The 14,574-nt window shown below is 47.3% G+C and overlaps 1 protein-coding gene across 2 annotated transcripts in view; it reads right to left on the reverse strand.

Annotated features, from left to right (window-relative positions):
• The window catches only part of GPR107 (G protein-coupled receptor 107), an 84,841-nt gene that overhangs the window by 19,351 nt on the left and 50,916 nt on the right, over positions 1-14,574 (reverse strand). Inside the window, exons 14-15 of one of the 2 annotated variants that reach the window (XM_045373931.2) lie at positions 12,778-12,821; positions 10,405-10,461 (exon numbers count right to left, since the gene is read on the reverse strand). In XM_045373931.2, coding sequence (XP_045229866.2) covers positions 10,405-10,461; positions 12,778-12,821 — 101 coding nt within the window. The remainder of the gene's footprint in view (positions 1-10,404; positions 10,462-12,777; positions 12,822-14,574) is intronic. The other variant, XM_045373932.2, reaches the window with a different exon arrangement.

The raw sequence follows: 14,574 nt of genomic DNA on the forward strand, positions 1-14,574 counted from the left end.
GGGACTGATGAAGAAACATCACCACGGTGCAGATGCCAGGCCATGTAGGTGCTAAGACTGACAAATGGACCTTGGGGACAAGGGCTATCTTTGAGAAATGTAGTTAGAATAAGTGGAGCTCACCGTTGTTTCCAAAACCCAGCAGGCTGGCTCACGCCTATAATCCCAGTACTTTGGGAGGCTGAGGCGAGAGGATCACTTGAGCCCAGGAGGGAGAGACCAGCTTGGGCAACATAGGGAGACCTTGTCTCTACTAAAAATAAACATAAATCAGCTGGACATGGTGACACATGCCTATAGTCCCAGCTACTTGAGAGGCTGAGGTAGGAGGGGAAGCAGAGGCCAAAGTGAGCCCTGACTGTGCCACTGCACTCCAGCTTGGGTGACCGAGTGAGACCCTGTCTCAGTAAAACAAACAAACAGATTAAAAATAAAAACCCACCAGTTGTGATGCCATCATTTCCAGTCACGCGTAAGACATTCCTTTATCGGATAGCAGTTGGCAGGGGTGAGGCTCCCAAGCCTTGCACTGGAGCTCCAGTCACAGCTGAAGCAGCAGAGGCAGGGACTGAGCTTACTCGTGGAGTAAGAAAAAGGAGAGCAGGGGGGTTAAGAGTCTGGGCCCTGTACAATTGAACATCCTGGGTTCAAATTCCAACTCTGCTGCTCACTGCCTGTGTGGCCTCCGATAAGTCAGCTAACCCTCTCTGGGCCTCGGTTTCTTCACCTGTTAAGGAGTAATGATACCCACCCTTGGGGTTGCTGGGGGAATTAATGGGGTAGTACACAGAAAGCAATTGGCTCGCAGTGAGCAGTTGGCTACTTGCCATGACAGTGTTTGTATCATATAGGATTAGCCCAATACCAAATGTAGCATATACAGTCACAGCGGCTGCCACCTCTGGCAAGAATCCAGTAAGTAAAACTGGAACAAATGGGGACCTGGGGGCTGCCAGGGCGCCTGGGCTCTCCTGCAAGCAGCGCTGCCATATGCACAGGATGAGTCAGGATGCCGAGCAGGGGCTGAGCCCGCTTCGAGCAGGGTGAAACCGGCATGATGCAGTGAGCAGCCAGGCGGCAGGTTGCAGCCTGGGGTCCCACGCCTCCCTCCACTGTTCTTCCAAAGATTTCCCTGACTTAGGAACACTGACAGCCTGCTGCTCACCGGACTGTGGCAGGCTGGGTGTTGGGCTTCTGTGGGAGTGAAGGCTCACCAAGGCTGGGCGGGCTATTTCTGACCTCACCATTAGGAGCAGTAAATATGGTGAAGAATGAGTGTAGGAAGAGAAACAAGGCCCCAGGTAGGAGGCCTGCCTTCCAGCCCTGCCCCATCCCAGCTTGGTGTGCCTGCCCTTGGCCTGCCGCCTCCGTCTCCAGGCATCGAACTCCTCATATGTAGGAGAATTCCTTTGTAGCAATGGTTCTTAATGGGGGTGAACAACAGAATCACCCAAAGAGCTTTAAGTATAGATGCCCAGGCCACCCCCGTTCATCTTATGGAATCAGGCCCAGCTATGAACATTCTGAAACTTCTGCAGGGGAGAGGGAAGGAGGAGACGGGGATGGGGGAGGGTGTCATGTCCACCTGGTCCTGGGGGTCCTGTAAGGCTGGCCTCCTGTCCTGTGGGTTCCTCTACCTCCAACTCACTCTCAGGAAAATGACCATGACACTCCATTCTGGTAAGTCCTTCTTACTGATGAGAACAGGACATGTGCCCACTGAGGCAGGAAATACCACAGCCCCTGCAAATGCCCAACAAGTCAATACTCTCCCTGACTCAGCAACAGAAAAGCAACGCCCCCCACAGTGCACAGGAGGCGCTGCCCCTGCCCTAGGTGGTCCCCTCTCCCCTCTAAGTGAAAGAGGAACTAAGAAGGCCAGCAAGGAGACAGATTATCCCCTCCTTCCCAGCTGACTTCCCAGGAGGATCCTGGAACTGTGACAAGGACAAAAACAACAGCACTGGTCATTGCCATCAACTGAGTCATCACCATGTGCCAGGGGCTGGGGTGGGCACCTCTCATGCTTCATCTCACAATGGCCTCTGTGGGGGAAGCAGGCCTGACACATTCAGGCCTGGAGAAGTTTAGTAAATGATCAAAGTCACCCAGCTTGTAAGTGGAGAAGCCAATACGCAAACTCAAGTCCACCTCCCTCCAAGGACCAAGCTCTTAACACCTACGCTTCATGCTAAGTGACAGGCAGTTCATAACCTTAAAGTCCACTAGCGACTTTAGGATGACACAGTTCAGGACGATTACTTCAGGACGAGGCAGTCATGACTCAAAAGGCTGGGCAATGCCCAAGAGCAGGCAGTAATCCTTTCTAAGGAGTTTATACCACATGATTTATGGGACACACAGAAGCAAAGGCCCACAACAGCCACTTAAAGGGTGAAAAATTTCTAAAACAATCCTTCCCTGAGTGCAAGACAGCCTCAGAGCCTAGAAACACCCCCACCTACTCTTCATCCTCATTGTCTGCTTCCTCTCTGCTGTGCTTCAGAGGGAATTTTGAGTCAAACACAAAAATTAAAGACATAAAGATGACGGACAGCCCGGCTGGCGTTAAGAGTACCTCAGATTTACTCTGAGTCTCAGCATTTCCACAATCTGCTTACGTCCTGGGCTCCATTCAGCTCGCTCAGCATGGGGGACAGAGGAGCATCCCCCGTTTGTGGTCAGGCACAGGCCTGAAAGTCTGGCTGAACAGCTTCTCTCAATCATCAAAGGACGCAGGCCACGTGCTGACCTGGGACCACACTGGCTTGAAATGTCCCTTCTGGGGAGGGTTTAGTTCACGAGCTGTCCTCTGGCCTCCACTAGGAAAAGATCCCACTAATCCCACTCAAAGACCATATCAGGAGCAAGTATGGGAAAGGCTGCGAGTGGCCAAGAACAACTACACAGAGAATGAAATTCTTTGATCTTCAAAATGTTGAGTCATGTGAAAATGAATCAAAAATACATTTCTGGCCGGGCATGGTGGCTCACACCTGTAATCTCAGCACTGTGGGCGGATCACCTGAGGTCAGGAATTCAAGATCAGCCTGGCCAACATGGTGAAACCCCGTCTCTACTAAAAATACAAAAATTAGCCAGGCACGGTGGCACATGCCTGTAATCCCAGCTACTCGGGAGACTGAGGCAGAATTGCTTGAAACCAGGAGGCAGAGGTTGCAGTGAGCTGAGATCGCACCATTGCACTCCAGCCTAGGCAACAAGAGCAGAAGTCTGTCTCAAAAAACAAACAAACAAACAAAAAGCATTTGCAATATACATTTGAAGCAATGACCCAGGAGATATGAAAAGTCATCAAACTGAATAGTTAAGGACTGTGCATATTATTGTAAACAAAATTATATCTTAAATGATAAAAAGCATCAATGAAAGCAGCAGAAACAGCTCCTGAGAGCACTAAAGACCACACACAACACGAGGAGAGTTAGCTCTGACAAAGACCTCTGCTGCCAAGCCTGTTAGGTTTCCAGCTCCTATTTACCTTCCATTCTAGAACCACAGTGCACCAAAGGCCCTGCGAGAGGATGCTGTACAAAGGGCCATGCTGATTTCAGACTCAGTTCCCGTCAGTGTCTCCTGTTTCTCTGCCAGTCGCAACCTGCAGCCGCAATGCTGTGAGCTATGCCAGTGAGACTTGGGACACAATGCTGCAGCTGGGCTGAGGCGCACACTACCGCCCACCCCTCCTGTCCACTGCACACAATCACAGCAGCGAGCTAGGCAAGAATGAAGGTCAGACTTCCCAATGCTTGATGACAAAGGCTGGTTAATAGCAGGCAGAACCTTCTCAGCAAGAGACTCAGACCTTCCCTAAATACTGCAGTCATCAATTGAGAAGAGCTGGTGGTTCTCAACAATGTCTCAAGACACACGGAAAGCACATGCATGTTAACACCAGTAGGCAGAAGAACCAGGCCCAGGCAGGTCCAAGGAGGGTCTAGCACCACAGACCATTAACCAGGTCCTCTGGCAGGCTGTGGGCCCCCTGAAGTACTAGATTCCCAACACTTTAAAGGCCTAAAAAAAGCCTGACAATGTGTCCAAGACAAGACTGCCTCTCAGCAGGATGATATGAGAGGCCTCTGCTCTTGGGTATAGTTTAAATGAACTGAGAGTGGTACCACTGGTTAATGGATTATTTCATAATGTTGATCAGAAGCTGTGACTCGGTTGATGGCATTACAGGAATAGAGTGCAATCTGCTAACGAAAAGTAATGACAAGAGGGTTTTGGTGATTAAAGAAATTTAAAATCACTGTATTAAACCAGCTTAATAAAAAACACACATTGGCCAGGCACAGTGGCTCATGCCTGTAATCCCAGCACTTTGAGAGGCCGAGGCAGGCAGATCACCTGAGCCTCCCAAATAGCTGGGGTTACAGGTGTGCACCACTACGTACGCCTGGCTAATTTTTTTTTTTTTTGAGACGGAGTCTCACTGTTGCCCAGTCTGGAGTCCAGTGGCGCGATCTCAGCTCACTGCAAGCTCCGCCTCCCAGGTTCACGCCATTCTCCTACCTCAGCCTCCCGAGTAGCTGGAACTACAGGCGCCCGCCACCACGCCCGGCTAATTTTTTGTATTTTTAGTAGAGACGGGGTTTCACCCTGTTAGCCAGGATAGTCTCAATCTCCTGGCCTCAAGCAATCCACCCACCTCGCCTTCCTGAAATGCTGGGATTACAGGTGAGAGCCACCATGCCTGGCCTATTTTTCTTTTTTAAAAGAAAACAGGCCGGGCGCGGTGGCTCAAGCCTGTAATCCCAGCACTTTGGGAGGCCGAGACGGGTGGATCACGAGGTCAGGAGATCGAGACCATCCTGGCTAACCCGGTGAAACCCCGTCTCTAGTAAAAAAATACAAAAAAATAGCCAGGCGAGGTGGCGAGTGTCTGTAGTCCCAGCTACTCGGGAGGCTGAGGCAGGAGAATGGCGTAAACCCGGGAGGCGGAGCTTGCAGTGAGCCGAGATCCGGCCACTGCACTCCAGGCTGGGCGACAGAGCGAGACTCCGTCTCAAAAAAAAAAAAAAAGAAAACAAAAAAGAACAGAGCAGAACTGCTCTTTGAGGTTCATTCCAGTGGAAGTGATAGAAAAGAGAAAGCAAGAAAAAAAAAAAGCAGAAAAAGGGGAGAGCGTCTCTCCTGGTAATGAGTCCTTCCGGGTAAGTCTCACATCATAATGAGGCTGGTGTGTCCCTATCCAAATCACTGCAGAAGGGTAATAAGATGATTTAAATTAATCTAAAGAAGAGGTTATTAAATCTGGGGTCCATGAATCTTATGATATTACATGGAAAATTTTATATAGACATGGGAAAGTCTGTATCTCTCACTAGATTCTCAAATAGGTCTATTATTCCCCAAAGGGATAAAAACCACCAATAGGAAAAGGAAAGCAAGGATGAAAAATAAGAATTAAATATATAAAGATGAGTTGCAGCCATGATACACGCAGTGATTATTTCTCTTCTTGTCTTCCCTAGTAGGTTTCTTGTTAGGTCTGTTTATATGAACATACCCAAATACAACAGAGTTCTTTGGCATAAGCTGCCCTGGGCTAACAGACATCTTAAATAACCACAAGCATCTGGCCAACTAAGTCTGGAATAAGCTCAATAGGCAAAGGAAGAGAAGAACCAGACAGACCTTCACTCAACTTCACATCCCCATGTCCATGAGAGACTCAACAAGCCTCATCTCTAACACAACAGTTCTCCATCTTTTGGTCTGAAGACCTTTTCACACTTTTAAAAATTCCCTAAGACCCCAAGATTTTTGTTAATATGATTACATCTACAAATATGGATAAGAAAGTAAAACAGGATGGGTCCAGTGGCTCATACCTGTAATCCCAGCCCTTTGGGAGACTGAGGCAGGAGGACAGCTAGAGGCCAGAAGTTCAAGATCAGCCTGGGCAATATGGTGAGACTCCATCTCCGCGAAAAAAATGTTTTTAATTAGTGAGGCATGGTAGTGCATGCCTGTAATTCCAGCTACGTGGGAAGCTAAGATGAGAAGACCACATGAGCCTAGAAGTTCGAGGTTACAATGAACTATGATCACACCACTGCACTCCAGCCTGCATGACACAGGACCCTGTCTCTAAAATTAACATATATATATATATTATATATATATATTATATATATATATATATTATATATATATTATATATATATATTTTATATATATATTTTATATATATATATATATATTTGAGACAGAGTCCTATTCTGTGGCCCAGGCTGGAGTGCAGTGGCATGATATCAATTCACTGCAACCTCCACCTCCCAGGTTCAAGCAATCCTTCTGCCTCAGCTTCCTGGGTAGGTGGGACTACAGGTGTGTGCTACCATGCCCAGCTAATTTTTGTATTTTTAGTAGAGACAGGGTTTTACCATGTTGGCCAGGCTGGTCTCGAACTCCTGACCTCAACTGATCCGTTTGCCTCCTCCTCCCAAAGTGCTGGGATTACAGGCATAAGCTACTTTGCCTGGCCCCAAAATAAAAAACCTCTTTTCTAAAAAAAAAAGAAGAAGAAGAATGAGAAGAGTGGAATTATTTTTGTAATTCTCTTTAATGTCTAGCTTAATAAGATGCAGCTGGGTCCTCATATTTGATTCAATCAGCATTCAACTTGCTGTGAGGGAGTATTCGGTTAAAATATATGAAGAAAATCTGGCCCTATACAGATAGATATAGGCCTTTTCAGATTACTGTGAATAGTCTGTGATTCTACATTAAAGCCTGACAAGAGGTTGCTTCTAAAGATGAGGGAGGTGGGGAATCTGAAATGTATCAATGAACGTTCCACACTCTCACATTAATAAACTCCTCTGGGCCAGGCGCGGTGGCTCAAGCCTGTAATCCCAGCAATTTGGGAGGCTGAGACGGGCGGATCACGAGGTCAAGAGATCGAGACCATCCTGGCTAACACAGTGAAACCCCGTCTCTACTAAAAAATACAAAAAACTAGCCGGGCGAGGTGGCGGGTGCCTGTAGTCCCAGCTACGCGGGAGGCTGAGGCAGGAGAATGGCGTGAACCCGGGAGGCGTACCTTGCAGTGAGCTGAGATCCAGCCACTGCACTCCAGCCTGGGTGACAGAGCGAGACTCCGTCTCAAAAAAAAAAAAAAAAAACAACAAACCAAAAAACTCCCCTGGTCCATCTTGCAGTTTCAGGAGAGCTTTTACCCCAGTGCATGACTGGAACATCCTGCACTGGCCAGGTGGAAGACACCATTTCAGTGTGTTATGTAGATCTCCCAGATACAGAAACATTTTATTACAGAATTCCTAAAAAATCACATTGTTAATATCACCTCTGCTTACATCAGAAGTCTTATAAGAACTGGGAAACTGGCTGGGCGTGGTGGCTCACATCTATAATCCCAGCATTTTGGGAGGCCAAGGTGAGCGGATCACTTGAGGTCAGAGTTTGAGACCAGCTTGGGCAACAAAGTGAGACCCTATCTCTACAAAAAATACAAGAATTAGCCGGGCATGGTGGCAAAGACCTGAAGTCCCACCTACTCAGGAGGCTGCAGTGGGAGGCTCACTTGAGCCCAGGTCAAGGCTGCAGTGAGCTGAGATTGTGCCACTGCACTCCAGCCTGACTCAAGGAAAAAAAAAAAAACTGGGAAACTGTCAGTTAGGAAACTGTCAGGCTTACAGGGATAAATACAAGTTTTCCTTTATCACTAGCAACAAATACTGTTAGTTATTTTTGTTGAAGTAATATGTTCACTTTGTTCATTTTCAAGAGAATGTCCACCAAAAACCCAAGTCTGTGTCACCATAACAGTCATTCTTCCAGATAAAAGCAGCTTGGCCAGGCACAGTGGCTCATGCCTGTAATCCAAGTACTCTGGGAGGCCTAGGTGGATGGATCACTTGAGCTCAGGAGTTTGAGACCAGCCTGGGCAATATGACAAAATCCTATCTCTACAAAAAATACAAAAATTAGCCAGGCATGGCAGCACACGCCTGTAGTCCCAGCTACTGTGAGGGGTAAGGTGAGAAGATCAGCTGAGCCCAGGAGGCTGAGACTGCGGCTGCAGTGAGCCAAGATTATACCACTGGACTCCAGCCTGGGCAACAGTGCAAGACCCTGTCTCAAATAAATAAATAAAAAACAACAACAAAAAAAAATAAAAGCAGCTAGTTCAGCTTGCAATTCAAACAAGTGCACATGTACTATCCCTCAAGGCCACACCCATCACACTTCAGGCCCAGCAGCAGTGCTGTGTGCACCCCTCCCATGCTGTCTCACAGAACATTAAAAGGCAAGGGTTGAGATTTTAATCACGTGAACAGTTTTATTATTTCAAGACCATTCTTAAGTGATATGAGCCTTTTTCGCCCCCTGTGAGTAGGTGACAGTCAAGAATGCAGTGGCTACTAGTAGAGTCTGGTGCCACAGCCTGGAATCACGTGAGGGTGCCGGCAATTTTACCCATCATTGCTTTTCACCATCAGGCAATGTCAACAGTACAAGAGACTCATACTGTATGATTATGAAAATAGTTTAGATCCTGAGGACCCCCTCGAGAACCGCTGCCCTAACAAATGCCTCGCATGGCCGCGGCTCCTTTCAGAGCACAGCGGCACCTCGGAACGCAGCCATTCCTCCCTCAACTCTGCAGCCAGCCAACCGGGATTATTTAAATACTTCTGAAGCTCACATGAAAGCTAAGGCTCTTAAGAATATATCTTCTGACTTTTCCTCCGAAACACAAGGCCAAAAAAAGGATGGTCAGCAGCAGAGACTGTTAATTAAATTTACAGTGTGTATCTCGACACCAGTCCTATAAGGTAATGACACTGGAGAAAGAGAAGGCAATGGGGATGCGAGCTCAAGGGCAGTCAGAGCCAGTAAATCTTGGCAGGCAAGACAGAGTGGAGCCAGCGCTAGGTGTGTCTGTGCGAGACTCAATTAAGCTCCCCCTCGGAGGATGCAGTGCAGCTGTGAGTCTCAGTGACCGAAGACCTGAGAGAAGCAACAGCATGTGACAGGAGAGACAAAGGTATGGCTAAAGGACAGTGGGCAGCTTCGGCCTCAACGCTTTCCTTTAGATTTCCCTCAGGTTTGGTCAAAAGGAATCCAGAGACAAAGAAATAAAAGCCAAAAAAAAAAACACTCTCTGAAAGCTATATTCACCCCAAATGCAGGAAGAAAAACTACAAATAGCATTTCTCTCACTTGCAATTACTGGGCCTGGACTGCATCTAAACTAAAAATGAGATTCTTTGCCATAGTGGCTTTTGTTGTTGCTGCTTTGAGATAGGGTCTGGCTCTGTTGCCCAAGCTGGAGTGCAGTGGTACAATCTCAGCTCACTGTAGCCTTGATCTCCTGGGCTCAAGTGATCTTCTCACCTCACTCTCCCAAGTAGCTGGGACTACAGGTGTGTGCCATCAAGTCCGGCTAATTTTTGTATTTTTTTGTAGACGTGGGGTTTTGCCATGTTGCCCAGGCTGGTCTGCCATAGTTTTTTGTATGGTTTTTGGTAGAGATGGGATGTTGCTATGTCACCCATGCTGGTCTCAAACTCCTGGCCTCAAGCAATCCTCCTGCCTCGGCCTCCCAAAGTACTAGGATTATAGGCATGAGCCACCATGCCTGGTCTAAAAATGAGATTCTTAAGCCCAAAGTGGCCAGATGAAGTGGCTCACACCTGTAATGACAGCATTTTGGGAGGCCCCATGAGGTAGGAGGATGGCTTGAGGTTAGGAGTTCAAGACCAGCGTGGGCAACACAGTGAGACCTCATCTCTACTAAACTTTAAATTAAAAAAAATAAAAGCTCAAGTTACTGTCAAGGCCATGAAATGAGTCACTGGAATAATGAGCCTGAGAACAGGAAACAGAATGTCAGGCTCTACCCAGCAAAGCTTCCAAATCTAATAGGAGACATTACTGCCCATGGCCTTTGTGCTCCCAGTCGCCTCCAGATCTCAGGAGAAGTGAACCGTGGGGGCACAGAGGCCGATGGGGCCACAGATCTCAGAACCAGCGACTAGCAGCATGCTCACTCCCACTTTCCCGCAAGCTCCATAGCACATAGCCACCCTGCAGTCACACCCGAGGTCGGCTCCAGCACAGAAGGCCATTCCTGAGACCTCTCTGCAGGGGAGGCTTCAGTTGGGAACATGGCTGCTCTGGCTCTGGCAGTGTCACAAGCATAACCATTTTTCAGGGTACAGAGTGATGCCCAAAAGCATTTCACAGCCTCAATCAATTCAGGGAAAAGACCATGAACCAAAATGACAATCTCATTCTAATCTGCTCTGTCCCTCTTTCAGAGGATTTGTAATATTTGCTGATGAGAAATGGGTGCTTCCTTAGCAGATATCTTCCTAAGAATGGGGAATGTGAACCCTGGTTTACCTATGCGACTTCTGCTCTTAGATTTCGCTCTCTGCTGAAGAGGTCCCATGCTGTCACCTGGTGGAAAAAATGAGAAACTGCCTTGTGTGCTCAGGCCATGACAAAAGCATTCCTGTTAAAGGAAGTTACCCTTTACTACAGATGCTGGGGGACAACGCTGACCCTGCGCTGCCTCACCTGCTGTGCCATCTACTCCAGACAGAGCACCTTACTAAGATCCTCAGCTACCAACCAACCTCAGGTGGAATAAATTGTCCCAGCGGCAGTCACTACAGCCACCCCACACTTGCTAAAGCGAGATGGAGGATTGAAGAGGCAGGTGAGTCAGGAGGACAAAGCAGGGGCCGGGGAGGACGCGAAGAAGGGAGGAATTCATCAAGGGGCAGGATCGAGCAAGGAGAAACACACAGGTAAGCCTCGCCAACAAAAAACATTGCCCTTGGGATTTTTACACATTTTTAGCCAAACAGCCGGAAGAACCAATGAGAAATACAGAAGTGTACAAGATAATAAAGTTAAATGGTCTCATCGCGATATATTAAAATAAGAAAAAGCCTACCTGTTCACCAAGTTACAAATACAATAAAACTATCTTCTTATATAACATGGATAAAAGAAAAATAAGGACAAGAATATCTCCAAACAGGCTGGGCGTGGTGGTTCACACTTGTAATCCTAGCACTTTGGGAGGCCGAGGCAGGTGGATCTCTTGAGGTCAGGAGTTCGAGACCAGCCTGGCCAATGTGGTGAAACCCCATCTGTCCTAAAAACACAAAAATTAGCCGAGTGTGGTAGCAGGCACCTGTAATCCCAGCTACTTGGGAGGTTGAGGAGGGAGAATCGCTTGAACCCAGAAGGCAGAGGCTCCAGTGAGCAGAGATCGCACCATTGCACTCCAGCCTGGGCAACAAGAGCAAAATTCCATCTCAAAAAAAAAAAAAAAAAAAAAAAAAAAATCCCCAGTTATTCCCAGAGGTGGATTTGTACTTCCTACCTTGGGTTCTTCTACTGATGGCAGGGTGCTTTACTGGGCTCCAAGAAAGGCTATGTAGCCAGGCTAAAGTAAAAGCTCTGTGACTCCTGCTTAAAGCCACTGAAAAGAACCTATCACAAGAGGACACTCCAGAGGTAAAAGAAGGGAACCTGGTATCTTTGAGGGAAAAAAATGAGAAAAATGAGAGAAGGGCTATTCCCAGGGCTAGAAAGAAAACAAAGGCTGGTGCAGGTCGTAGAAGCTGAGTGGGCCTTGCTGGCCTCTGAGCACTGACCAAGGCTCCTAGCCTGGGTGAGACTTGCACACAGGCTTCCCAGGAGCAAAAGTTACTTGAGCCTGGACAGCAGGAATGCCGCACTATCTGTTCCAGGCCCAAACTGGCGAGATCCTCCAGAATACTGTGCCCTAAATAACAACCTAGGGCTGACCCTGGCTTGAAGCCTCAAAGTCATGTTTAATTCAACTTAAATAAATAATGTGTTATTAGCTGTATACCAGGTTGATGAAATAAGATTTACAGCTACTATGCATTTTCCAAATTTTCTAAAATGAAGCTACATTGGCTTTATAATCAGAAATAGGGTCAGCAACAAAATTTTATTAATAACAAAAACCTGTTTTATTTATTATTCATAGCCTGCCTTAAAGAATGTTAATATCCACACTGAGTGTATGATACCATGGATCCAGAGACCGTTCTGAGCTTTCAGAGACAGCAGTGCTCCTTAAACCCTTGTGGTCTGAAATTCCCACTTGTGCCATGGCAGCCTGTGGTCATGAACATTATTCAAATCAGCCCAGAACCACACAAAACATTTTCTTTGCAGCTTCTCTTCTGATTTAGGAGGCATAACTGGAAAATCAAGGAGATGTAAAAGGGCTATAAAGGGCACAACCATTTCAATATCAGGTAGTTTTCAAGGTTCCTTCTGCCATCAGAGTCTCGCTTTAAATGAATACCGACACATCTATTTTGAAAGTGTGTGAAATCAGCAGGCAGGGCTGCTTTACACATAGCCATCTCCAATCCATTATCCCTCCTGTTCTCACAGTGAAGTGTTATCTGGACCTTCCAAGACAAGATTTTCTCTTCCTGACTCAGTTTTGAGAAGGTGAAAATCACAATCACAAGTGGAAATGAAATGAATCATCTTAATAAGCAGCAGTCACCCCCAACCTCCTCCTTATACAACTGACTCAACACCTCCTTCTCCAAACCACCCCGGCTGCTCTCACGAAGTGGGCCCCAGGCCTCCCCTAGCTCGCCTCCCAGGAAGACAGCATCTTGAGGCCACAGGCTGCCTCCACTCCTCTGCAGTGCCCCAGCACGTGGGTTCAGAGCAAGCTGAGCAACACAAAATGAGCACGAGGGAACTTGCCTTTTCCATCTGTTGCTGATGCTTCTTGTAAATGTCTGATTGACCTAAAAATAAACATTTAGAGAACAAAAAGTTAGCTGGCAAATCTGCACTCCTCTCTATTTGCAGCTCTAGTAACTTGAGACTGAATTCCTCAATTATATGCTGAAAGGCTGGACTACATCATTTTAGAGCACTCTCCCTAAAATAGGGGATGGTTGATAATCAACACGCCTGAGGTAAAGTCGCCCTCTGCTGGCCAAATCTGTGGCAGTAAGTCTAGCAGGGACCAGAGTGTGAGGAAAAAACAAAACTCCATCATTTAATGCTCCTGTTAATCTCTCACTCCCACAACCACCCCCCACCCAACACTCCCATGACAACGGAGCATCACTGAACTCACCTGCCACCAGGAGAGAATAAACCAAAGAAGAAAGTCACCAGCTGACTTCTAGAGTCTAGGTCTAAGAGCTGTGAACGTACAGCTCCATACAAACTCATTGAGTGGAGATTTTTAACATTGCTGGAAAATGCCAGCCTCCAGGGACACTGTTTCGGGCTGTGATGTGCTGGTAATTAACGACCATCATTACGGTTCAGGCAGAGGAACATTAACATCATTACAGAAGCCGCAGGTGAGAGGTGGAGGCACCATGAAAAGCCACCAACGGAGAGACTACCCTGAGGGCTAAGCAGGGCACAGGCAGACAGGCTGTGTGAGGGAAGGCAGCTGGGGTCTGACACTGTCACTCACTCTTGTCAGCAAATCTTTAAATCCTCCGTAATTTGCGCACCTGTGAGAGGGGCTATCTGCTTGAGAACTGAATGGACCACCACACGAAAGCTAACCAGTACACTGCTGGCCCTGAAGCAATGCTGGCTGAATCGGGATATTTACAAGTATTATTATTATTGTTATTATTTTATTTATTTATTTTTGAGACACAGTCTTGCTCTGCTGCCAGGCTGAGGTGCAGTGGCATGATCTTGGCTCACTGCAACCTCCGCCTCCTGGGTTCAAGCGATTCTCCTGCCTCAGTCTCCGGAGCAGTTGGGACTACAGGCGCACGCCACCATCCCCAGCTAATTTTTGTATTTTTAGTTGAGACGGAGTTTCACCATGTTGGCCAGGATGGTCTTGATCTCTTGACCTCATGATCCGCCCGGCCTAAAAAATATTACTAATCTTGAATCACCTCTCCAGTACTTACTTTTTTTCATTTTACAGTAATTTTTAGGATATTTACCTTAAGGAATTTTGCCATTTGGAATCTGCTCATTAGCGTCGTAATTAACAAGGGGCAGGAAATGGCTGCTTACACCTCGACAGCTTGTTGGTATCCCTTACATTTGACCGTTCTGATAGTGGCATGTGTAAAAAGTAGGGCGTGGGCCGGGCGCAGTGGCTCACGCCTATAATCCCAGCACTTTGGGAGGCGTAGGCAGGCGGATCACAAGGTCAGGCGATCAAGACCATCCTGGCTAACACAGTGAAACCCCGTCTCTACTAAAAAAAATACCAAAAATTAGCCGGGCGTGGTGGCGGGCTCCTGCAGTTCCAGCTACTCAGGAGGCTGAGGCAGAAGAATGGCGTGAACCCGGGAGGTGGAGCTTTCAGTGAGCCAAAATCGCGCCACTGCACTCCAGCCTGGGCAACAGAGCAAGACTCTGTTTAAAAAAAAAAAAAAAAAAAGTAGGGCGTGAACCTCTGTTCCCTAATGAGGCGCTCTTTTCGATCTGGAAACAATGCTGGACATCCTATGTTATAGATACCCGAGTGCCTAATTCCTGTGCAGGACGGCAGGAGGCTGCAGTGAG

Source organism: Macaca fascicularis, chromosome 15, assembly GCF_037993035.2.
Source record: "Macaca fascicularis isolate 582-1 chromosome 15, T2T-MFA8v1.1".
In the NCBI taxonomy this organism is placed as follows: Eukaryota; Metazoa; Chordata; class Mammalia; order Primates; family Cercopithecidae; genus Macaca; species Macaca fascicularis.